We start from the raw sequence: 19,786 nt of genomic DNA, 5'->3' as shown, positions 1-19,786 counted from the left end.
TGTATTCAGCGATGCTTCATTAGGAAATCCTCCTGATGGGAGGTACAAAAGGGGGCATCACCCTTGATGCTTTTGAAAGCATTGAGTGAAGGAAAATGGGTTCTTACCTAAGATGATTGTATTGTTTCTGTTGTTTAAAAAGACATGTATTTGTTCCCGAGAAACATGTGCTATTTATTTATTATTTTTTTATAAAAGATAGGGAGATTGTTAACATGTTTCTCCATATACTGGATTAACGCATGCGCAGTCTTTATGGGCAGGATACTGGGTTAACGCATGCGGAGGGTTGATGGGCAGAAAGGAAAAAGTGTTTCCGTTTTTTCCTCTGTTAAGCAGTTGATTAAAAAGTTGTGAACCGGAATAGACGTCGTGTTTATTCACCTGTATTTAACAGGTACCATAAAAACAGACACACATTTACAAACAATATCAAACATACATTCAAATATGACTTACAATAGATATTGACAATAAAACAACATCAAATGTTGAGCATGCACATTACACATGGGTACAAGACTGATTAGTCTTTAATCACTGTTTTACGTTTTTTGTTAAAGTTGAATAGTTGACACAGTTCCTAATATGAGTTGGTAGTGTGTTCCTCTAATTGAGAAAACCATTTGATTCGATTCAGTCCTTACCCCTGGTTAGTACTCTTCTGTTGACTCGATTGCAGGTTTTTTTCTTAATAAAAACTTGTAGTGGTGGAGGGGCAAGCTCAATAAAAACCCTAAAAACAAAACATGCATCCAAAAATGTCTGATAGTTATCCAAATCTAAAATACTATACTTGCTAAGAATATTACTCTAATGATAGTGATGAGTATTTCTGTCTAAAACAGACAGTTGTGGGTCTTTAAATACTTGCCATTAAAACTTTTTTTTAAAAATTAAAATGTAGACAGGAATTTTGGAGCCAATGGGACACTGGTACCATGGCCCCAGAAAGGATTGCCAGGCTTTTTACATTATCAAGAAAGTTACAGGTAGCTATTTCTGGAGAGTGATATTTACGAAAACCAAATTGCATTGGATGAATAGGGGTATGTCCACCGCATAGGTGTTCGGTTATCCGGGTGGCAACACATTTCTATGCTATTTTTGATACGATTGGTAAAATACTTATTGGCTGATAGTTTTCTGGCTTGGTCTTATCTCCAGCCTTAGAAACTAGGTTAACTATTGCAGACTTTCATTTCAATGGCACTTTACCCTGATTTATAGATACATTAATTAAATGTGCAATAGGACTTGCAAGCACATCTTTCTGAATCTTTAGGAAATTGTTTGTGAAATCAAATGTGTCTCTAGCTTTTGAAGATTTTAGAGATGCAATTAGGTTGATTGGCAACACTAAATTGGCCCTAGTGTGTGAATGTTGTCTGTCTATCTGTGTAGGGCCTGCGATGAGGTGGCGACTTGTCCAGGGTGTACACCGCCTTCCGCTCGATTGTAGCTGAGATAGGCGCCAGCAACCCCGCGACCCCAAAAGGGAATAAGCGGTCGGAAATGGATGGATGGATGGATGGAATTATTTTTAAAACCTCAGAGATAGTTATATTTTTATATTAAATATTGACATCGTATCATCCAGCGGCTTATATGTAATGTCTGGGCAGCGTAAGTGGGCTGTTTTTAAATGGAATTGATAAAAAAATATATATTAAAACTATCATTAAAGATAGCCACATTTCCAGTTAGTGTACATTTTACTTGAAGCTGTAAGTCTCTTAAATGTGTATTTCTACTTTGCCTTAGTAGTTTATTTATATTTTTCCAAATATTTTTTCATATTGCGGATCTGTTTTACAACCTTATTCTTTTTTTTTTTTCTTTGTCATGAAAAAGGGAGTTTTTTGTCATTGAAAAGGGAAGTTTTTTGGGTTGGTGCACTAATTGTAAGTGTATCTTGTGTTTTTTATGTTGATTTGATCTAAAAAAATAAAAAAATAAATAAATAAATGTAATTAAAAAAAATAAAATTATAAAAAATTCTTCTGGGGACCACTGGTGTAGATAGACAAATGAAAATAGTTTTCTCGGTGTATCAGAAGAAAGAATGAGCTGCAAGCCTCGTGTTAAAGATATACAACGTAAAGTAGCAATAAATATCTCAATACTAAATTAAGCAATTTATGTTCTGGACCAGAAATCACTGCACACATTCTATAAATTATTGTGTAGAAATATGGGGATATAACTGCAGAATACGCTTTATTCACTTACTGTATTACAAAAAAAGTCAGAATAATCCACAATGTTGATTATGGAGAACATAGTAAACCTTGAGAGAGAAAAAGATTAAACTTAGGGAAATCCTAAACTTAAAGCACTTGTATGCAAGACTTGCACATGTAACACTGAATATCTTTAGTACAGGGGTCGGCAAACTTTACCACTCAAAGAGCCATTTCGACCCGTTTCACAAAATGAGGAAGACAATGGGAGCCGCAACTATTTCCGCCAATATCTGCTGGTGGTCACCCAGATGACAAGAATAAGGGCATGCTATGAAGCCATTGCCTTAAACACCTTCTACAACATGTACAAACTGCTTGCCAGTCCAGCAACATGTTGTGAGGGGCTTCCGCAGATGCACGCACACGACTGGAAGGCATACTGGGTGACAGAGTACACTGATTGTTGTGATATAAACTACTTTAACACTCCTCCTAATATGCGCCACATTGTGAACCCACACAAAAGAAGAATGCCAAACACATTTCGGGAGAAAATCCTCACAGTAACACGGTGTGTTACTGTGAGGAAATACCCAGTGTTACTGGGCGACCCCAGTAACACTGGGTATTTGTTTTTGCAACACAACAAATACCCAGAATCCTTTGCATCCATGATAATTCCTGACTATGTTATACACCCCGCGAGCACCATACCCCGCCCACCCAAACCACGCAGGCAGGGGTGATGTCCGGGAGAGGCATTGAATTCCGGAATCTCCCCGCAATAATCTGGGGGGTCGGCGATTGTGCAGCTGAGCCGCATCAGAGTTGCCAAAGAGCCACGGGTTGCCGACCCCTGCTTTAGTACATCAATATGTGAAAGCAAATGATGGAAGAGACTGAGCAAATAGCTCAGAGTATACTAACATGTGGCTGTTAAAAAAACTGTAGAAGCACATAGTGTTTACAATGTGTGAGGAGGAATAATGTATTATTAAATTAAGGCAGAAATCAACACACTACTGTACAATTATTTGTCCCTCCTTCATGGGCATGAGGGTAATATCTGAAACTTTCCACCTACAACAGAACAATGTTTTGACAACAATAAATCCTACATTCATCGCTGTGTTGTACGCTGGTTTCAGAGATTGCTTCCCTTCCATGACCGGAGCCTTAAAAGGTCACAGTGCTAATGGTCAGTGATGGGTGTTGTCATGCCAAGATGGAGTGAGGAAAAGGATTGTTAGGCTAACCATTCTGACTGAACTGGCAGATCCTTGGTCCACCTATGCATCACACCCTTGACAGTTTATTTCTCTTTTCTACACGGGGGTGCTGGAGCATTGGAAACAGGACTTGGGTTTTAGGAGGTGCCAGGTTGGGTTCCTCCTCGGAGGTCATGGTGCATTTTGGCTTCTTTTTGAGGTTACTGTGGGGTCCTCAGGTCTCTAGCTTTTTTGTTAGTGCAGTGCATTTTGAGCATAGGAAGTAAACAAACATTATAATGATTGCTGTGATGAGCTATAAAGAAAGGGTGTGATTAAATAATATTTGCTTTTTGCCTACTCCTTTAAGGACATGTTGAACTGTAAATTGTAAAAAAAATTGATTTTGATGTAACATTATTGGCTTTCTCTATATAAACTACTACTAGTATTACGCCCAACTACAGTAAACATGTTACAGTAAGTTGTAGATGTTTTTTTTTTTGATTCGGCTGTGCCCACACTAACATTATCCCTGTTATAACACCAAAAGTGACTGTAAATTGTGATTATTTTTTAGAACATGCACACACACACACACACACACACACACACACACACACACACACACACACACACACACACACACACACACACACACACAAAACAATTGTAGTGTGAGTACCATAGGTACTTAATAAATTAGGATAAGTTTCAAGTTATCTACTGTAAATAAAACAGCCCCAAGCAGTAAAATCACTCCTGTTATTAAATATATCAAGGGCCAGCGAAATAATTCAAAATAACTTCACAAATGAATCAGCATGCTCAAATAATGAACGAAAAATATTAGAAGTGATTCCTATTCTTATTTTATTTTATTTTTTACTCTTATAAAAACAAATAAACCATGCACAGTGGCATTAAGACATGAAAATTGCAGTAGGGAGTCCCTGATAATGTCTGTCCAAAGACATGTGTGAAACTTGCTTCATCTGAATAAATAAAATCAAATATAAAATGCACAACATAAAAATACTCCAATATCTTTCAAGTGGAAAATGTAAAAGTTGAAAAGAAAACTCAGTTATTTGGAACAATATACTTTTTCTGTCAGAGTAATTTGTTGATGCTCCCTAACTAAAACGCCTGATGGTTTGAGCTGGGAGCCTGGTTAACTCTTCTCTGGCAGACCACATAGGGTGAGGTTGCAACTCCCGCTCGCTGCACTTGATGAGCCCATCCGGACAAAAAAAAGCAAGGTAAAACCTATTTTGCTACATGAGTGTGTCTCAGTTGGGACAGACTTTGAGGTTCTTCTAGGGATGTGTGGATACAGCATCCAGCACCTGTTGCCGCCTCACCCGTCTCATCAGTAGTGAGGACGGAACAACGAGCATCACTCCAGCGTGGACCACATGGAGGAGCACACTGAGGCCAATTTCAGCGGGCATCACCTTGACGACAGCCCGGCAAGACTACAAAGCAGTGTGGTGTTCTCGGGACCAGTTTTTGTCCTTCTAATGGTGATGATGGTGACTTTGGTGGTGGTGACAGTTTTGGGGAACGCGCTGGTCATGTTTGCCTTTAAAGTGGACAAGAGTCTGCGGAGACAATGTAATTACTACTTCCTAAATTTGGCAATATCGGACTTTCTTGTCGGTAAGTAAACATTTATATGGCGTCAACAAATAGCGTGTACAGTATATTACAAAATTAATGCCATTTTAAAAATTCCTGACAGAGTTGCACTGCAACCGTTACAACAATAGTTAAAACAGTAAAATATTGTATGTACATTCTAACAGTTTTGATTTGAAGTTTGATTAACAAACAGGTTATTCAATTAATCTGTTTTGTTTTGTGTAGGATTCATTTAATCTCAAAACATTTTAATACAATATTTTTTAATGCAAAAGGCACACATTTTGCAACAGTTGGTAAAGGATCACATTGGTGCTGTACCTAGAAGTACCTTTATTTGAACTTAAGTATTGTGTTACTTTTGCACGCATGTTAACAGACTGTTCTAACAAAAAAGCACTCCTGCATTCAGGAGCATTCTGCATCCCGGTATACATCCCCTACATTCTGACTGGAAGGTGGACACTGGGCAGAGGACTGTGTAAGCTGTGGCTGGTAATGGACTACCTGCTTTGCTCCGCGTCAGTCTTCAGCATCGTCCTGATCAGCTATGACCGCTTCCTGTCAGTCACCAGCGCAGTGAGTGCTGAACTCCTCCCTTTATTTCCCCTTTAGTGGTACTTCAGTTGCCGGTGACCTTTGGGAGACATAGAATATTAATATGTCATACACAAAGGCAAAAAGAAACTGAATTCATTGGATTTACATCTGCATGAAAAAAAAGAGATACAGTAATACCTCTATAATGAAATTCCCTTATGGCTGTAAACAGTTTGAAAAACAACCTAAATATTCCATTAATCTATGTTTTATTTATAGATTTTTTTTTTTTATGCTATCACGGTAACAGTGAAGTGTAATGACAACTGTCAAACACCGCCCTGGCTCCTCAGCACAATATGGCTAAAGAGTGAAGATTCTCACCTCCCAGGTACACGCTGTAATCTGGGCAAACATTTTGACTCGGGGGGCCACATTGAGAGAAAAAATGTGTCTGGGGGGGCCATTGTGTATGTGTGTATAAATTATATGTACGCATTTAGCTGTAAAAATCTGCTGTACAGTAAGTGTGTTGGGGTCCCTTTTTTCAGGAAGACTAATACCAAAAGTCACAATGTCCGATGGAATTCTACAAAAGTTATGACAGACCACCTAAAAAAAAAACAGGTTATAATTTTGCAGTTTTTTGCTGAGTGGGACACCCAAAATGTACATGAAAATAAAGAAAGTGGGACTTATATTAACTATGAACAATAAAACTGAATATCAACATTTGAACATCGCTCCTCTTTTACTTCTCAGACCAGCTCTTTGATAGACATCTTTTATAATAAAGCAAAACACAAAAACATTTTAACAAACATCAAAATATGAATTCAAAGTGTAATAAACACCTACAATATGATATATTATCACTTTAATACAGACATTTGTTGTACAAATTTGCTTTTGCATCTGTTCCTGACACATGCATTTTGGGCTGGCTGCTCTGAAAACATACCCCGTCTACTCTGCTTTGTTCCTCTTCTGAGTTGCTGTGATTACCTTAATAACTCCTATAACACACAAAAGCGCAGATTTCAACCATTGAAATATTTTCTATAGTTCAAGACTTACGGTCATTCAAAAACAGCACTGCACATCATAATGGCGGCTAGTTTTGATGTTAAAGGTCTAAAAAAAATTATGTACAAAATCCGGCGAGACGGATTGAAAACCCACGACTGCTCTACCATGTTCATAATTACTAAGTTATTTGGATGGTAATCTTACAATAACTCACGATTCAATTCGATTCTTGGGGTGACAATTAGATTCCTGATTCAACATGATTCAAGATTCAAACCAATTCTTGTAATATATTATTTGATATGAAAATTAGAGTAAAACATTTTCAAAGCAGATTACAAAAGCACCTCTTGGCTGCTAACGTATTACGTATATATGCACAGCAAGAAAGTAAGTAAGAGAAGGAATATAATCAATCAATCAATCAATCAATGTTTATTTATATAGCCCCAAATCACAAATGTCTCAAAGGACTGCACAAATCATTACGACTACAACATCCTCGGAAGAACCCACAAAAGGGCAAGGAAAACTCACACCCAGTGGGCAGGGAGAATTCACATTCAGTGGGACGCCAGTGACAATGCTGACTATGAGAAACCTTGGAGAGGACCTCAGATGTGGGCAACCCCCCCCCTCTAGGGGACCGAAAGCAATGGATGTCGAGCGGGTCTAACATGATACTGTGAAAGTTCAATCCATAGTGGCTCCAAGACAGCAGTGAGAGTCCCGTCCACAGGAAACCATCTCAAGCGGATCAGCAGCGTAGAGATGTCCCCAACCGATACAGGCGAGCGGTCCATCCTGGGTCCCGACGAGCGGTCCATCCTGGGTCTCGACTCTGGACAGTCAGTACTTCATCCATGGTCATCGGACCGGACCCCCTCCACAAGGGAGGGGGGGACATAGGAGAAAGAAAAGAAGCGGCAGATCAACTGGTCTAAAAAGGAGGTCTATTTAAAGGCTAGAGTATACAGATGAGTTTTAAGATGAGACTTAAATGCTTCTACTGAGGTAGCATCTCGAACTGTTACCGGGAGGGCATTCCAGAGTACTGGAGCCCGAACGGAAAACGCTCTACAGCCCGCAGACTTTTTTTGAGCTCTAGGAATCACTAATAAGCCGGAGTCTTTTGAACGCAGATTTCTTGCCGGGACATACGGTACAATACAATCGGCAAGATAGGCTGGAGCTAGACCGTGTAGTATTTTATACGTAAGTAGTAAAACCTTAAAGTCACATCTTAAGTGCACAGGAAGCCAGTGCAGGTGAGCCAGTACAGGCGTAATATGATCAAACTTTCTTGTTCTTGTCAAAAGTCTAGCAGCCGCATTTTGTACCAACTGTAATCTTTTAATGCTAGACATGGGGAGACCCGAAAATAATACGTTACAGTAATCGAGACGAGACGTAACAAACGCATGGATAATGATCTCGGCGTCTTTAGTGGACAAAATGGAGCGAATTTTAGCGATATTACGGAGATGAAAGAAGGCCGTTTTAGTAACGCTTTTAATGTGTGACTCAAAGGAGAGAGTTGGGTCGAAGATAATACCCAGATTTTTTACAGAGTCACCTTGTTTTATTATTTGGTTGTCAAATGTTAAAGTTGTATTATTAAATAGAGGTCGGTGTCTAGCAGGACCGATAATCAGCATTTCCGTTTTTTGGGCATTAAGTTCCAAAAAGTTAGCGGACATCCATTGTTTAATTTCATTAAGACACGCTTCCAACTGACTACAGTCCGGCGTGTTGGTCAGCTTTAGGGGCATGTAAAGTTGGGTGTCATCAGCATAACAGTGAAAGCTAATACCGTATTTGCGTATGACGTCACCTAGCGGCAGCATGTAGATGCTGAAGAGTACAGGGCCAAGGACCGAACCCTGGGGAACTCCACAGTGACTACAACTTTGACCTACAACAGATTGTGTCTGTTAAATGAGCACAATATGGCGTGCAATCCATTTTGCGTCGGTCTTCCTTAATAAAAATCATCAAACTCCCACATTTGGAGGAGAAAATACTAACTATTTAGCACGCACAATGTGATTTATCAACACTCATCACTGTTTTGCGAGCATGATTTGGAGTCTTATTTAGCACCTGTCAGAGGGACATGCAAATAGTTTCACACACAGACAGACGACGGACAGACAATGTTTAAAACGTGCAACATATTGACATGTCAACATATTGTCTTTTCAACAATTTCCTTTAATAATTTTACAGGTGGTGGATGACTTTAGGGGCTGATTAAAACAAAATTTATCTGATGTGTTTTGGTGTCTGCTGGCATTTTTTAAATGTTTTTTTTTTTTTCATGTAGGAAATGTATTGCCATAATATATATCCATAATGAAAATACGCTTTTTATTGTGTCCATTTTCTTGCCTTGAAGATATTACAGACGCACAAATGCGCTGGCGATGCAATCCATAACCTCGCGCACAGAATTAAGTTTCAGTGTGCATGTTTTTGTTGTCTAGATTGCAATTCCGAAAAGATGTTACAGATTATACAAGTGCCGCCGGTTAAACACATAGCATGATAACATGAATTTACTATAAATGAAATTGTCCCTGTAGTAAAAGCCCCGTATGCAAGCAAAATCTTTTAAATAAGGCTGCCTGCACCATTTTTCAAATGCACACGCAGTGTTAGTAGATCCCATGCAACAAGCTCACTCATGGTACACATTTTTTTTTTTTTTATACACAATGTCTATCCAGGTAAATCAATTCCTTAGTCTATACAATTTTTTTATGGGTGTTTTAAAGTAAACAAATCATAAATGGTTATGATCACCCTTTAGGTTTGACTGCATTCAATATATGGCTTTCTGGGCTGGCAGATTCACACTGTTGACTTGTGGCTTCGTTCCTAACTAGTGTGTGTCAGGTCACTAGTTAGGATGTCAGTACCGCCGCATTCTCCCACATGTGCCCATCTGCACAGGTTAATCATGGCTGACCCAGTTCAGCCCTGTGCTACCTACTACTGATGCTCTTTGCCCAGTGACAAAGAACAAAATTGGCTTTGGAAAACAGAAAAAACAACACTGTGCTAAATGTTCTTTCTAAAACTCTCCATATCTCCATTGAAACGCTCATCCTGCACATGTGTTGCCGACCTAAAAGTGGGATGAGGGGTCGGCGTGGTAGACAAAGACTGCGTTCTCCTTTCACAAGCAAACACTTTACATCAGAGCGATGAATACAAATAACACCAGAAAAACAGTGCGAGAGGCTCTTCTTTAATTAGCCAGCTTTGATCACTGATGTCCTCCTCTTGACGCCGCCATCAGCCTGCCAACATCGAGATCAATCGTGGCAGAAGCAGAGAACTGGCGGGCCAAACAGCATTTTTCTTAAAAGCCTTTCCCTCTGAACACTGACGGACAAATGGTTGTCAGTGGTGACACAACAGAAGTCTTTGAAAGGAAAAGATGGAAGTCAAATTAGATGCAGAGGGTGGGGACATGGGTTAGCACATTGCTACAAGGGAAGAGTTTGATTCATATTTGACAGTTTATCAGGGGCGATTGCTCCAAGAGTGCTAAAAATGTCAAAAGATAAGTGGTCAAATATGTACTTCTGTGTTAGTTAATTGACTAAAATGCTTGGTAGAATGCATTCTACTTTTTCGAACATGTTGAAAAGAGAAACTGGAAATTGTGATGTATCATGTTGTATGCTTGCATGTTTAAAATAAACTAAAACTCAACTCAACTTTTGTTCCGATTTACCTACCTCGACAGCTGACACAACTTTCTTCTCATTCATCGTAGTGGCGCCACATTGCATTAAACAGTGTTGAAGCTGACTTTGACTTCAATGAGGGAACATAAAGTGGGTGGGTTTCACTGCAGCCAAACTAGACAGTCATTGGATACATGTACCGCCCATCGAAAGTGGGCTTGGCCTCCGCTGGCCTGGACGCTGAGCTTCAACATAATGATTGAATGACCTGTCTGAAGTTGAATACCTTTTTGAGTGACAGTAAAATAAGCAAACTATCAATTTTGAAATATAACCACCGTCAGAGATTTTTTCGACTTTCATTCTGTTATTGAAATGGATAATTTTCTTACCTCTATGTGACATTTTCTTTGTAAAATGTAGTACCTTTATATGGCTGTATACAGTCATGGTCAAAAGTTTGCATACACTTGTGAAGGACATAATTTCATGGCTGTCTGGAGTTTCCAATAATTTCTACAACTCAAATTTTTTTGTGATAGAGGGATTGGAGCACATACTTGTTTGTCACAAAAAACATTCATGAATTTTGGTTCTTTTATGAATTTATTATGGGTCTACTGAAAATGTGACCAAATCTCCTGGGTCAAAAGTATACATACAGCAACATACATTATCAATTTTGGTGAAGTAGAAAAGTTACGGTCAAATCAAATTAGCTTCATGGCATGGCCTCTTAACTTCATGTGAGTGGTTATGATTGACGACACCTGTTGACTTCTCTGAGCCCATTTAGATAGGGCTCATGTGATGCAGTCATTAGACTAGGTTACAAAAGCGACAATGGGAAAGTCAAAAGAACTCAGCATAGATCTGAAAAAAATAATAATTGACTAGAACAAGTCAGGACAGTCACTTGGATCCATTTCAAAGCAATTTAAGGTCCCAAGAGCAACTGTGCAGACAATTGTTCGTAAGTATAAAGTGCATGGTACAGTTTTGCCACTGCCACGATCAGGAATAAAACGCAAGCTATCACCTGCTGCTGATAGAAAATTGGTCAGGATGATCAAGAGTCAACCGAGAACCACCAAAAAGCAGGTCTGCAAAGAATTGGAAGCTGCTGGAACACAGGTGTCAGTGTCCACAGTCAAGTGTGTTTTGCATCGCCATGAACTGAGAGGCTACCATTAAATAAGGAAGCACTTGCTCCAGAAGCGACACCTTAAGGCTTGTCTAAAGTTTGCTGCTGATCACATGGACAAAGATAAGGCCTTCTGGAGGAATGTTCAGTGGTCAGATGAAACAAAAATTGAGCTGTTTGGCCACAATACCCAGCAATATTTTTGGAGGAGAAAAGGTAAGGCCTTTGAACCCAGGAACACCATCCCCACCGTCAAGCATGGTGGTATTAGTATTATGCGCTGGGCCTGTTTTGCTGTCAATGGAACTGGTGCTTTACAGAGAGTGCATGGGACAATGAAAAAGGAGGATTACCTCCAAATTCTTCAGGACAACCTAAAATCATCAGCCCGGAGGTTAGATCTTGGTCGCAGTTGGGTATTCCAATAGGACAATGACCCGAAACACACGTCAAAAGTGGTAAAGGAATGGCTAAATCAGGCTACAATTAAGGTTTTAGCATGGCCTTCTCGAAGTCCTGACTTAAAACCCATTGAGAACAAGTGGACAATGCTGAAGAAACAAGTCCATGTTAGAAAACCAACAAATTTAGCTGAACTGCACTAATTTTGTCAAGAGGAGTGGTCAAAAATTCAACCAGAAGCTTGCCTGAAGCTTGTGAATGGCTACCAAAAGCGCCTTATTGCAGTGAAACTTGCCAAGGGACATGTAACCAAATATTAACTTTGCTGTATGTACACTTTTGACCCATCAGATTCGGTCGCATTTTCAGTAACCAACAAGTATGTGGTCCATTCACTCTATCACAAAAAAATAAGAGTTGTAGAAATTATTGGAAACTCAAGACAGCCATGACCTTATAAACTCTACAAGTGTATGTAAACTTTTTACCACGACTGTATTTATTTACACTATTTTTCATTACTTATTCTGCTGTCACTACAGACTTTTTTGTCTAGATTTGTGGATTCGACATCAGCAACAAGTAGGGAAAAATAATGTATGAACCATACACAGCCATAACATCCTGGTTAAACATTGCTGTGGGATGGCCCTAAGCTTGCTGTTTGCAGCGGTTAGGTGACTGCCTACAGGGCACTTGCTTTTGAACAAGACAAAATCATTATATCTCGCCCTCTTTCTGGTTAAACCATAAACATGGAGCATAGGACAAGGCCGCGTTACAAAACCATATGATCTTACTCATTGATCCAACAGCAACAAAGCAACCACAGCATTTGTTTTAAAATGTTTTAGTTCTCTCCTGTGAATAAGCATGCGTGACGGACATGCACGTCGGTGAAAGGCAGCCATGAACGTCAATCTTTTCATTTGAAGTGAAAGGGCATTTCTTAAAAAGTTAAATTTCCAATTGTCACAAGAAAAAAAAAATATATATATATATTTATATATATATATTTTTTTATTATATTTGTTCATATCTATGTATTAGTTGTTGTCTTAAACCATTATCTGTAACATGCTAGTTGTTAGTGGTGTTCTTAAATTTTGTTGGCTTAAAAACTGTAATTTGGAACCCGGTGCAAACTGAACCTTTAACCAGGAGTTGTTGCAAATCACAACAAACATGTTGTTGTCGGACAGACAGTCACTAGAGCACAAAAAGCACAGTTAAGATTATCCCAAAGAGATCAGTTAGGGCAGGGGTCAGGAAACTTTTTGGCTGAGAGAGCCATGAAAGCCAAATATTTAAAAATTTGTGTGAGAGCCATATAATATTTTTTAACAGTATCCATCCATTCATCCATCCATCATCTTCCGCTTATCCGAGGTCGGGTCGCGGGGGCAGCAGCCTAAGCAGGAAAGCCCAGACTTTCCTCTCTCCAGCCACTTCGTCTAGCTCTTCCCGGGGGATCCCGAGGCGTTCCCAGGCCAGCCGGGAGACATAGTCTTCCCAACATGTCCTAGGTCTTCCCCGTGGCCTCCTACCAGCTGGACGTGCCCTAAACACCTCCCTAAGGAGGCGTTCGGGTGGCATCCTGACCAGATTCCCGAACCACCTCATTTGGCTCCTCTCGATGTGGAGGAGCAGCGGCTTTACGTTGAGCTCCTCCCGAATGGCAGAGCTTCTCACCCTATCTCTAAGGGAGAGCCCCGCCACTCGGCGGGGGAAACTCATTTCGGCCGCTTGTACCCGTGATCTTATCCTTTCGGTCATGACCCAAAGCTCATGACCATAGGTGAGGATGGGAACGTAGATCGACCGGTAAATTGAGAGCTTTGCCTTCCGGCTCAGCTCCTTCTTCACCACAACGGATCGATACAACGTCCGCATTACTGAAGACGCTGCACCGATCCGTCTGTCGATCTCACGATCCGCTCTTCCCCCACTCGTGAACAAGACTCCTAGGTACTTGAACTCCTCCACTTGGGGCAGGGTCTCCTCTCCAACCCGGAGACGGCACTCCACCCTTTTCCGGGCGAGAACCATGGACTCGGATTTGGAGGTGCTGATTCTCATTCCGGTCGCTTCACACTCGGCTGCGAATCAATCCAGTGACAGCTGAAGATCCCGGCCAGATGAAGCCATCAGGACTACATCATCTGCAAAAAGCAGAGACCTAATCCCGTGGCCACCAGACCGGATCCCCTCAACGCCTTGGCTGCGCCTAGAAATTCTGTCCATAAAAGTTATGAACAGAACCGGTGACAAAGGAAAGCCTTGGCGGAGTCCAACCCTCACTGGAAACGTGTCCGACTTACTGCCAGCAATGCGGACCAAGCTCTGACACTGATCATACAGGGAGCGGACTGCCACAATAAGACAGTCCGGTACCCCATACTCTCTGAGCACTCCCCACAGGACTTCCCGAGGGACACGGTCGAATTCCTTCTCCAAGTCCACAAAGCACATGTAGACTGGTTGGGCAAACTCCCATGCACCCTCAAGAACCCTGCCGAGAGTATAGAGCTGGTCCACAGTTCCACAACCAGGACGAAAACCACACTGTTCCTCCTGAATCCGAGGTTCGACTATCTGGCGAAGCCTCCTCTCCAGTACACCTGAATAAACCTTACCGGGAAGGCTGAGGAGTGTGATCCCACGATAGTTGGAACACACCCTCCGGTCCCCCTTCTTAAAGAGAGGGACCACCACCCCGGTCTGCCAATCCAGGAGGTACCGCCCTCGATGTCCACGCGATGCTGCAGAGTCTTGTCAACCAAGACAGCCCCACAGCATCCAGAGCCTAAAGGAACTCCGGGCGGGTCTCATCCACCCCCGGGGCCTTTCCGCCGAGGAGCTTTTTAACTACCTCAGCGACCTCAGCCCCAGAAATAGGAGAGTCCGCCACAGATTCCCCGGGCAATGCTTCCTCAAAGGAAGACGTGTTGGTGGGATTGAGGAGGTCTTCGAAGTATTCCCTCCACCGATCCACAACATCCGCAGTCGAAGTCAGCAGAACACCATCCGCACCATACACGGTGTTGATAGTGCACTGCTTCCCCTTCCTGAGGCGGCGTATGGTGGTCCAGAATCGCTTCGAAGCCGTCCGGAGGTCGTTTTCCATGGCTTCCCCGAACTCTTCCCATGTCCGAGTTTTTGCCTCCGCGACCGCTAAAGCTGCACACCGCTTGGCCCGACGGTACCCGTCCACTGCCTCCGGAGTCCTATGAGCCAAAAGGACCCGATAGGACTCCTTCTTCAGCTTGACGGCATCCCTCATTGCTGGTGTCCACCAACGGGTTCTGGGATTACCGCCACGACAGGCACCAACAACCTTGCGGCCACAGCTCCAATCAGCCGCCTCGACAAAAGAGGTTCGGAACATGGTCCACTCGGACTCAATGTCCCGCACCTCCCTCGTGACATGTTCAAAGTTCTCCCGGAGGTGTGAATTGAAACTCTCTCTGACAGGAGACTCTGCCAGACGTTCCCAGCAGACCCTCACAATGCGCTTGGGCCTGCCAGGTCTGTCCGGCATCCTCCCCCACCATCGCAGCCAACTCACCACCAAGTGGTGATCGGTAAAAAGCTCCGCCCCTCTCTTCACCCGAGTGTCCAGAACATGAGGCCGCAAATCCGATGACACAACTACAAAGTCGATCATGGAACTGCGGCCTAGGGTGTCCTGGTGCCAAGTGCACATATGGACACCCTTATGTTTGAACATGGTGTTTGTTATGGACAATCCGTGACGAGCACAAAAGTCCAATAACAAAACACCACTCGGGTTTAGATCCGGGCAACCATTTTTCCCAATCACGCCTCTCCAGGTTTCACTGTCGTTGCCAACATGAGCGTTGAAGTCCCCCAGTAGGACAAGGGAATCACCCGGGGGAGCACTTTCCAGTACTCCCTCGAGTGTACCCAAAAAGGGTGGGTATTCTGAACTGCTGTTTGGTGCGTAAGCACAAACAACAGTCAGGACCCGTCCCCCCACCCGAAGGTGAAGGGAAGCTACCCTCTCATCCACTGGGTTGAACTCAAACGTGCAGGCTTTGAGCCCGGGGGCAACGAGAATTGCCACCCCAGCCCGCCGCCTCTCACTGCCGGCAACGCCAGAGTGGAAGAGGGTCCAGTCCCTCTCGAGAGAACTGGTTCCAGAGCCCTTGCTGTGCGTCGAAGTGAGTCCGACTATATCCAGACGGAACTTTTCTACCTCGCGGACTAGCTCAGGCTCCTTCCCCCCTAGTGAGGTGACGTTCCACGTCCCAAGAGCTAGCTTCTGTAGCCGAGGATCGGACCGCCAAGTGCCCTGCCTTCGGCTGCCGCCCAGCTCACAATGCACCCGACCTCTATGGCCCCTCCTATGAGTGGTGAACCCATTGGAGGGATGACCCACGTTGCCTCTTCGGGCTGTGCCCGGCCGGGCCCCATGGGGACAGGCCCGGCCACCAGGCGCTCGCCATCGTGCCCCAACTCCGGGCCTGGCTCCAGAGCGGGGACCCAGTGACCCGCGTCCGGGCGAGGGAAATCTGAGTTCATTTTGTTGTAATTCCATAGAAGTCTTTGAGCTGCCCTTTGTCTGATCACTCACCTAGGACCTGTTTGTCTTGGGAGACCCTACCAGGGGGTATGAAAGCCCCCAGACAACATAGCTCCTAGGATCATTGGGACACGCAAACTCCTCTACCACGGTAAGGTAGCATCTCAGAGAAGAGTTTTTTAACAGTAAATACAACAAAATGCGTGCATTTTTAAGTAAGAACAACATTTTTAGGGTATATTAAGTCTCTTTGTTATGATCCGATGCCCGGATCATACCATATTGTTGCTTTGTTCCCTTCTATATCACATTTTGTCGTTTGACCTCCTTAGTTACTGTTTTGCACTGTCACCATGGTTGCATATTGTTTCCACCTGCTACTCTCAGTTTACGCACACCTGTTACTATTGATTACTGCCCTTTTGTTCTTTCTGTCTCGGATCCTAATTTGCTTTCACGCAACAGATTACGACTGCTTTCCATTCTTTACTCACTAGCTTTCGCGCTACGTTGTATTTTTCCTTAGCTTTCATGCTAGTTGTTTTTGTTTTCCCTTTTTGTGCCTTTGTGCCAAGTATAGTGTTTCTGTTTGTTTCCCTAGCTCCCATGCTAGCGCCATTTGTTTGCCTTTTCTGCTTAGCAACAATGTTTCTGTTCCTAGCCCGTTTTCGAGTTTAATAAATCTTAATTTCTTACCTCACGCTGTGTTCTTGCCCGACGCATCCCTGGAAGAACAAATCCGGCATCGCTATGCCCACCAAGCGTCACACTCTTATTCTTTTTAATAACATTGTTATTCTAAAGCTTACCAGTAATGCAACCTTCCTGTACCCCGAAAGGCAGCTGGGATTGGCTGAGCCACCCGTAACCTCGAACAGGTGCATTATTCATTACTAATCGCGTTATGCAATGTCAGCTAAAATTAATCTGAGAGCCAGATGCGGTCCTCATAAGAGCCACATCTGGCTCGCGAGCCATAGGCTCCCTACCCCTGAGTTAGGGTAAAGTCAGGACCCTGCCACTACATTCCTTCTATTGTCAATTTGTGCTGGTACAGTCTGTGATAAACATGGCTGTGAGGAGCCACATGCTATGCCAGTGTTGTCATCTTGGATTTAGTTCAGTCCAAAATTGTGGAGTTATGGGATTGCCGGCAGCTTCAGAATCTAATTTTACACTCAACATTAACATTGCCTTCCATGATGGAGATGCTGCCCCGCAGCTTCAAAACAACCCCACCAAAGGGTGCTACTCTATCAGTGCATCAATCAGCATAGCATTCTCCCAATCTTCTTCATCGATCCACGTTTGGGGCAGCCTTGCTCGAGTGTTCAATCAGGCAACTGATTATCAGCACCTCGAGTAGGGTTACAGGCTAAATAAGCAGCACAGGCAGTGAAGATTTTGAATGGATGCAATAGACATACCACATTGTGCTGATCATCCCAAAAATATATGTTTCTTACTAATGGCATCATTTCAAAGTCTTTCAAACAATGAAAGAGGTAATTCATATCTACAACAATGGCAATATGTAGCAGCAGTTGTAGACTGAGCTCTGCTCTTATTTCCTGCAGGTGAGTTACCGGGCCAGACAGAGAGTGTCTCATCCAGCCATCATCAAGATGACTGCTGTGTGGGTCCTGGCCTTCGTCCTCTATAGCCCAGCCATCATCCTGTGGGAGGTAGTGGTGGGCCGAAGTTGGGTGCCAGAGGACGAGTGCTTTGCAGAGTTCTATCATTCCTGGTACTTCCTGCTGTGCGCCTCGATGCTGGAGTTTTTTTCCCCTTTTATCTCGGTGGCTTTCTTCAACCTCAGCATTTATATTAACATACGCCGGAGGAGGCTCCGCTGTCGAGAGGCTCAGCTCAACCTTCAACTGGCTGAAACCGTGTCCACTCAGGGGGAAGGTATCCCCTTGTCCCACACCTGGGGATTGGGGGCGAAACTGGCCGCAAGGGGCGCCGTCCACTCCCCAACTTCCTCTCCAAATTTGGGCAAACTGGATCCATCGAGCAGTAGGGCTGCCCAGCCAAACCGTCTGTCCAGAGATAAGAAAATTGCAAAGTCTCTGGCAATCATTGTGTGTGTGTTTGGCATCTGTTGGGCACCGTACACCCTACTGATGATCATCCGTGCTGCCTGCAGAGGGCGATGCATCCCGCATCACTGGTATGAGGTCACCTTCTGGCTCCTGTGGCTCAACTCTGCCATTAACCCTTTCCTTTACCCACTGTGTCACAGCAGCTTCCGGAGGGCCTTTGCTAAGATTCTATGCCCAAAATTCCGTAGTTCAACTACTCCCCCTTTAGCTGTCCTTCGAGCTGACCAGTGACCACCAGATATTCCAAAAAAACTGTGGTGTATTAACTATCAACTGTGATCCAACATAAAGCTCACATACTATTGTGTGAAAGTCATCATATATTGCCATTCAAAATAATGCTTTTCATAATGATACTTTCACACACAATAATTGCTTAAAATGTTTTGTTCCAAACACAATGTAGATTTTTTTGGTTATATATGTATTTGCATAGATGACCAATGTTGACTGTCATTTCACTGTGATGTTAATCAAAAATACATTCCGTAATTTAACGTTATATGATACTATCATCATCATCCTAAAATTTTTTTTTTTTTTGCCATCTTATAAAGGACTATATATTACACAATACAAAGTGACTGAATAAAACAATACAAAAGACGACTGATTAATGCAATACACAACTGTTATATAGTGCAAATTCTAATGGTAAACTGCATAAAAAGATCAAAACATGTTTACAACTGCTGTACTGTACCACTTAACTGTGATATCAGGGTGTGTGTTCGGACCTGTGCCACTAGATGTCGCCATTCATCTTCGAGGGTTCTGCTGTGTGCAAAGTACCACAACTTCAAAGTTTCCTCATTGACCCAAATTGCTCTGACTGCAGTGAGAGTGTGTGAATTAACACTTAAATGCAAAGCACTGACGTCTCTGCACCAACTTTGTGAGTGATTTTAGCTCCAGGCAGAGATATATAACCTAATAATTTTTGAGGAAAAAAAAAAAAAGAGAAGATTGTACATGCGCTTTTGCTATCGTGTTTTTTTTTTACATGTAGAACTCATAAATACTGTTAGAGAATTTTAAGTGTTTTCACGCTTGTAAAAAGCAATATAATTTTAAAGAAAAATGTTTGACAATTGCGAAAATATGATTCTTTTTGTGACAAATGTAGCCCATTATGCATGAATTACAATAAATGACTTGAACTGAGTTCTGCACAACAAACAACATTGCGAGTTGTAAATGCTTTTGTTGATTTTTTTTTACCTCCAGACTGCAGGTTATTCATCATTTGGTTTGATGAATTCCAGGAGTTTTGTTCAACTCATT

General features: G+C 42.6%; 2 protein-coding genes across 8 annotated transcripts in view; one reads left to right on the top strand and one right to left on the bottom strand.

The window, feature by feature from the left end:
• The window catches only part of LOC133568410 (uncharacterized), a 61,052-nt gene that overhangs the window by 21,561 nt on the left and 19,705 nt on the right, over positions 1–19,786 (bottom strand). For 4 of the 7 annotated variants that reach the window (XM_061920313.1, XM_061920310.1, XM_061920314.1 and 1 more), the window contains one exon: positions 5,546–5,675. The exons of 1 other annotated variant lie outside the window; for it this stretch is intronic. In XM_061920313.1, the coding sequence (XP_061776297.1) occupies positions 5,546–5,574 (29 nt within the window). In that variant the 5' untranslated portion in view covers positions 5,575–5,675. Of the gene's footprint in view, positions 1–5,545; positions 5,676–6,539; positions 6,595–19,786 lie in introns of all 7 variants that reach the window. 2 more of the 7 variants (XR_009809598.1, XM_061920311.1) reach the window with 1 other exon arrangement.
• LOC133568409 (histamine H3 receptor) lies at positions 4,594–19,431 on the top strand. Its single transcript, XM_061920309.1, has 3 exons — positions 4,594–5,056; positions 5,451–5,617; positions 17,975–19,431. The coding sequence occupies exons 1-3, from the start codon at positions 4,813–4,815 to the stop codon at positions 18,731–18,733; spliced, it is 1,170 nt and encodes a 389-aa protein (XP_061776293.1). The 5' UTR covers positions 4,594–4,812; the 3' UTR covers positions 18,734–19,431.

The sequence above is a fragment of the Nerophis ophidion genome, linkage group LG14 (genome assembly GCF_033978795.1).
Source record: "Nerophis ophidion isolate RoL-2023_Sa linkage group LG14, RoL_Noph_v1.0, whole genome shotgun sequence".
NCBI lineage: Eukaryota > Metazoa > Chordata > Actinopteri > Syngnathiformes > Syngnathidae > Nerophis > Nerophis ophidion.
The sequence above is the reverse complement of the archived record's forward strand: the minus strand, read 5'-3'. Positions and strand labels throughout refer to the sequence as shown.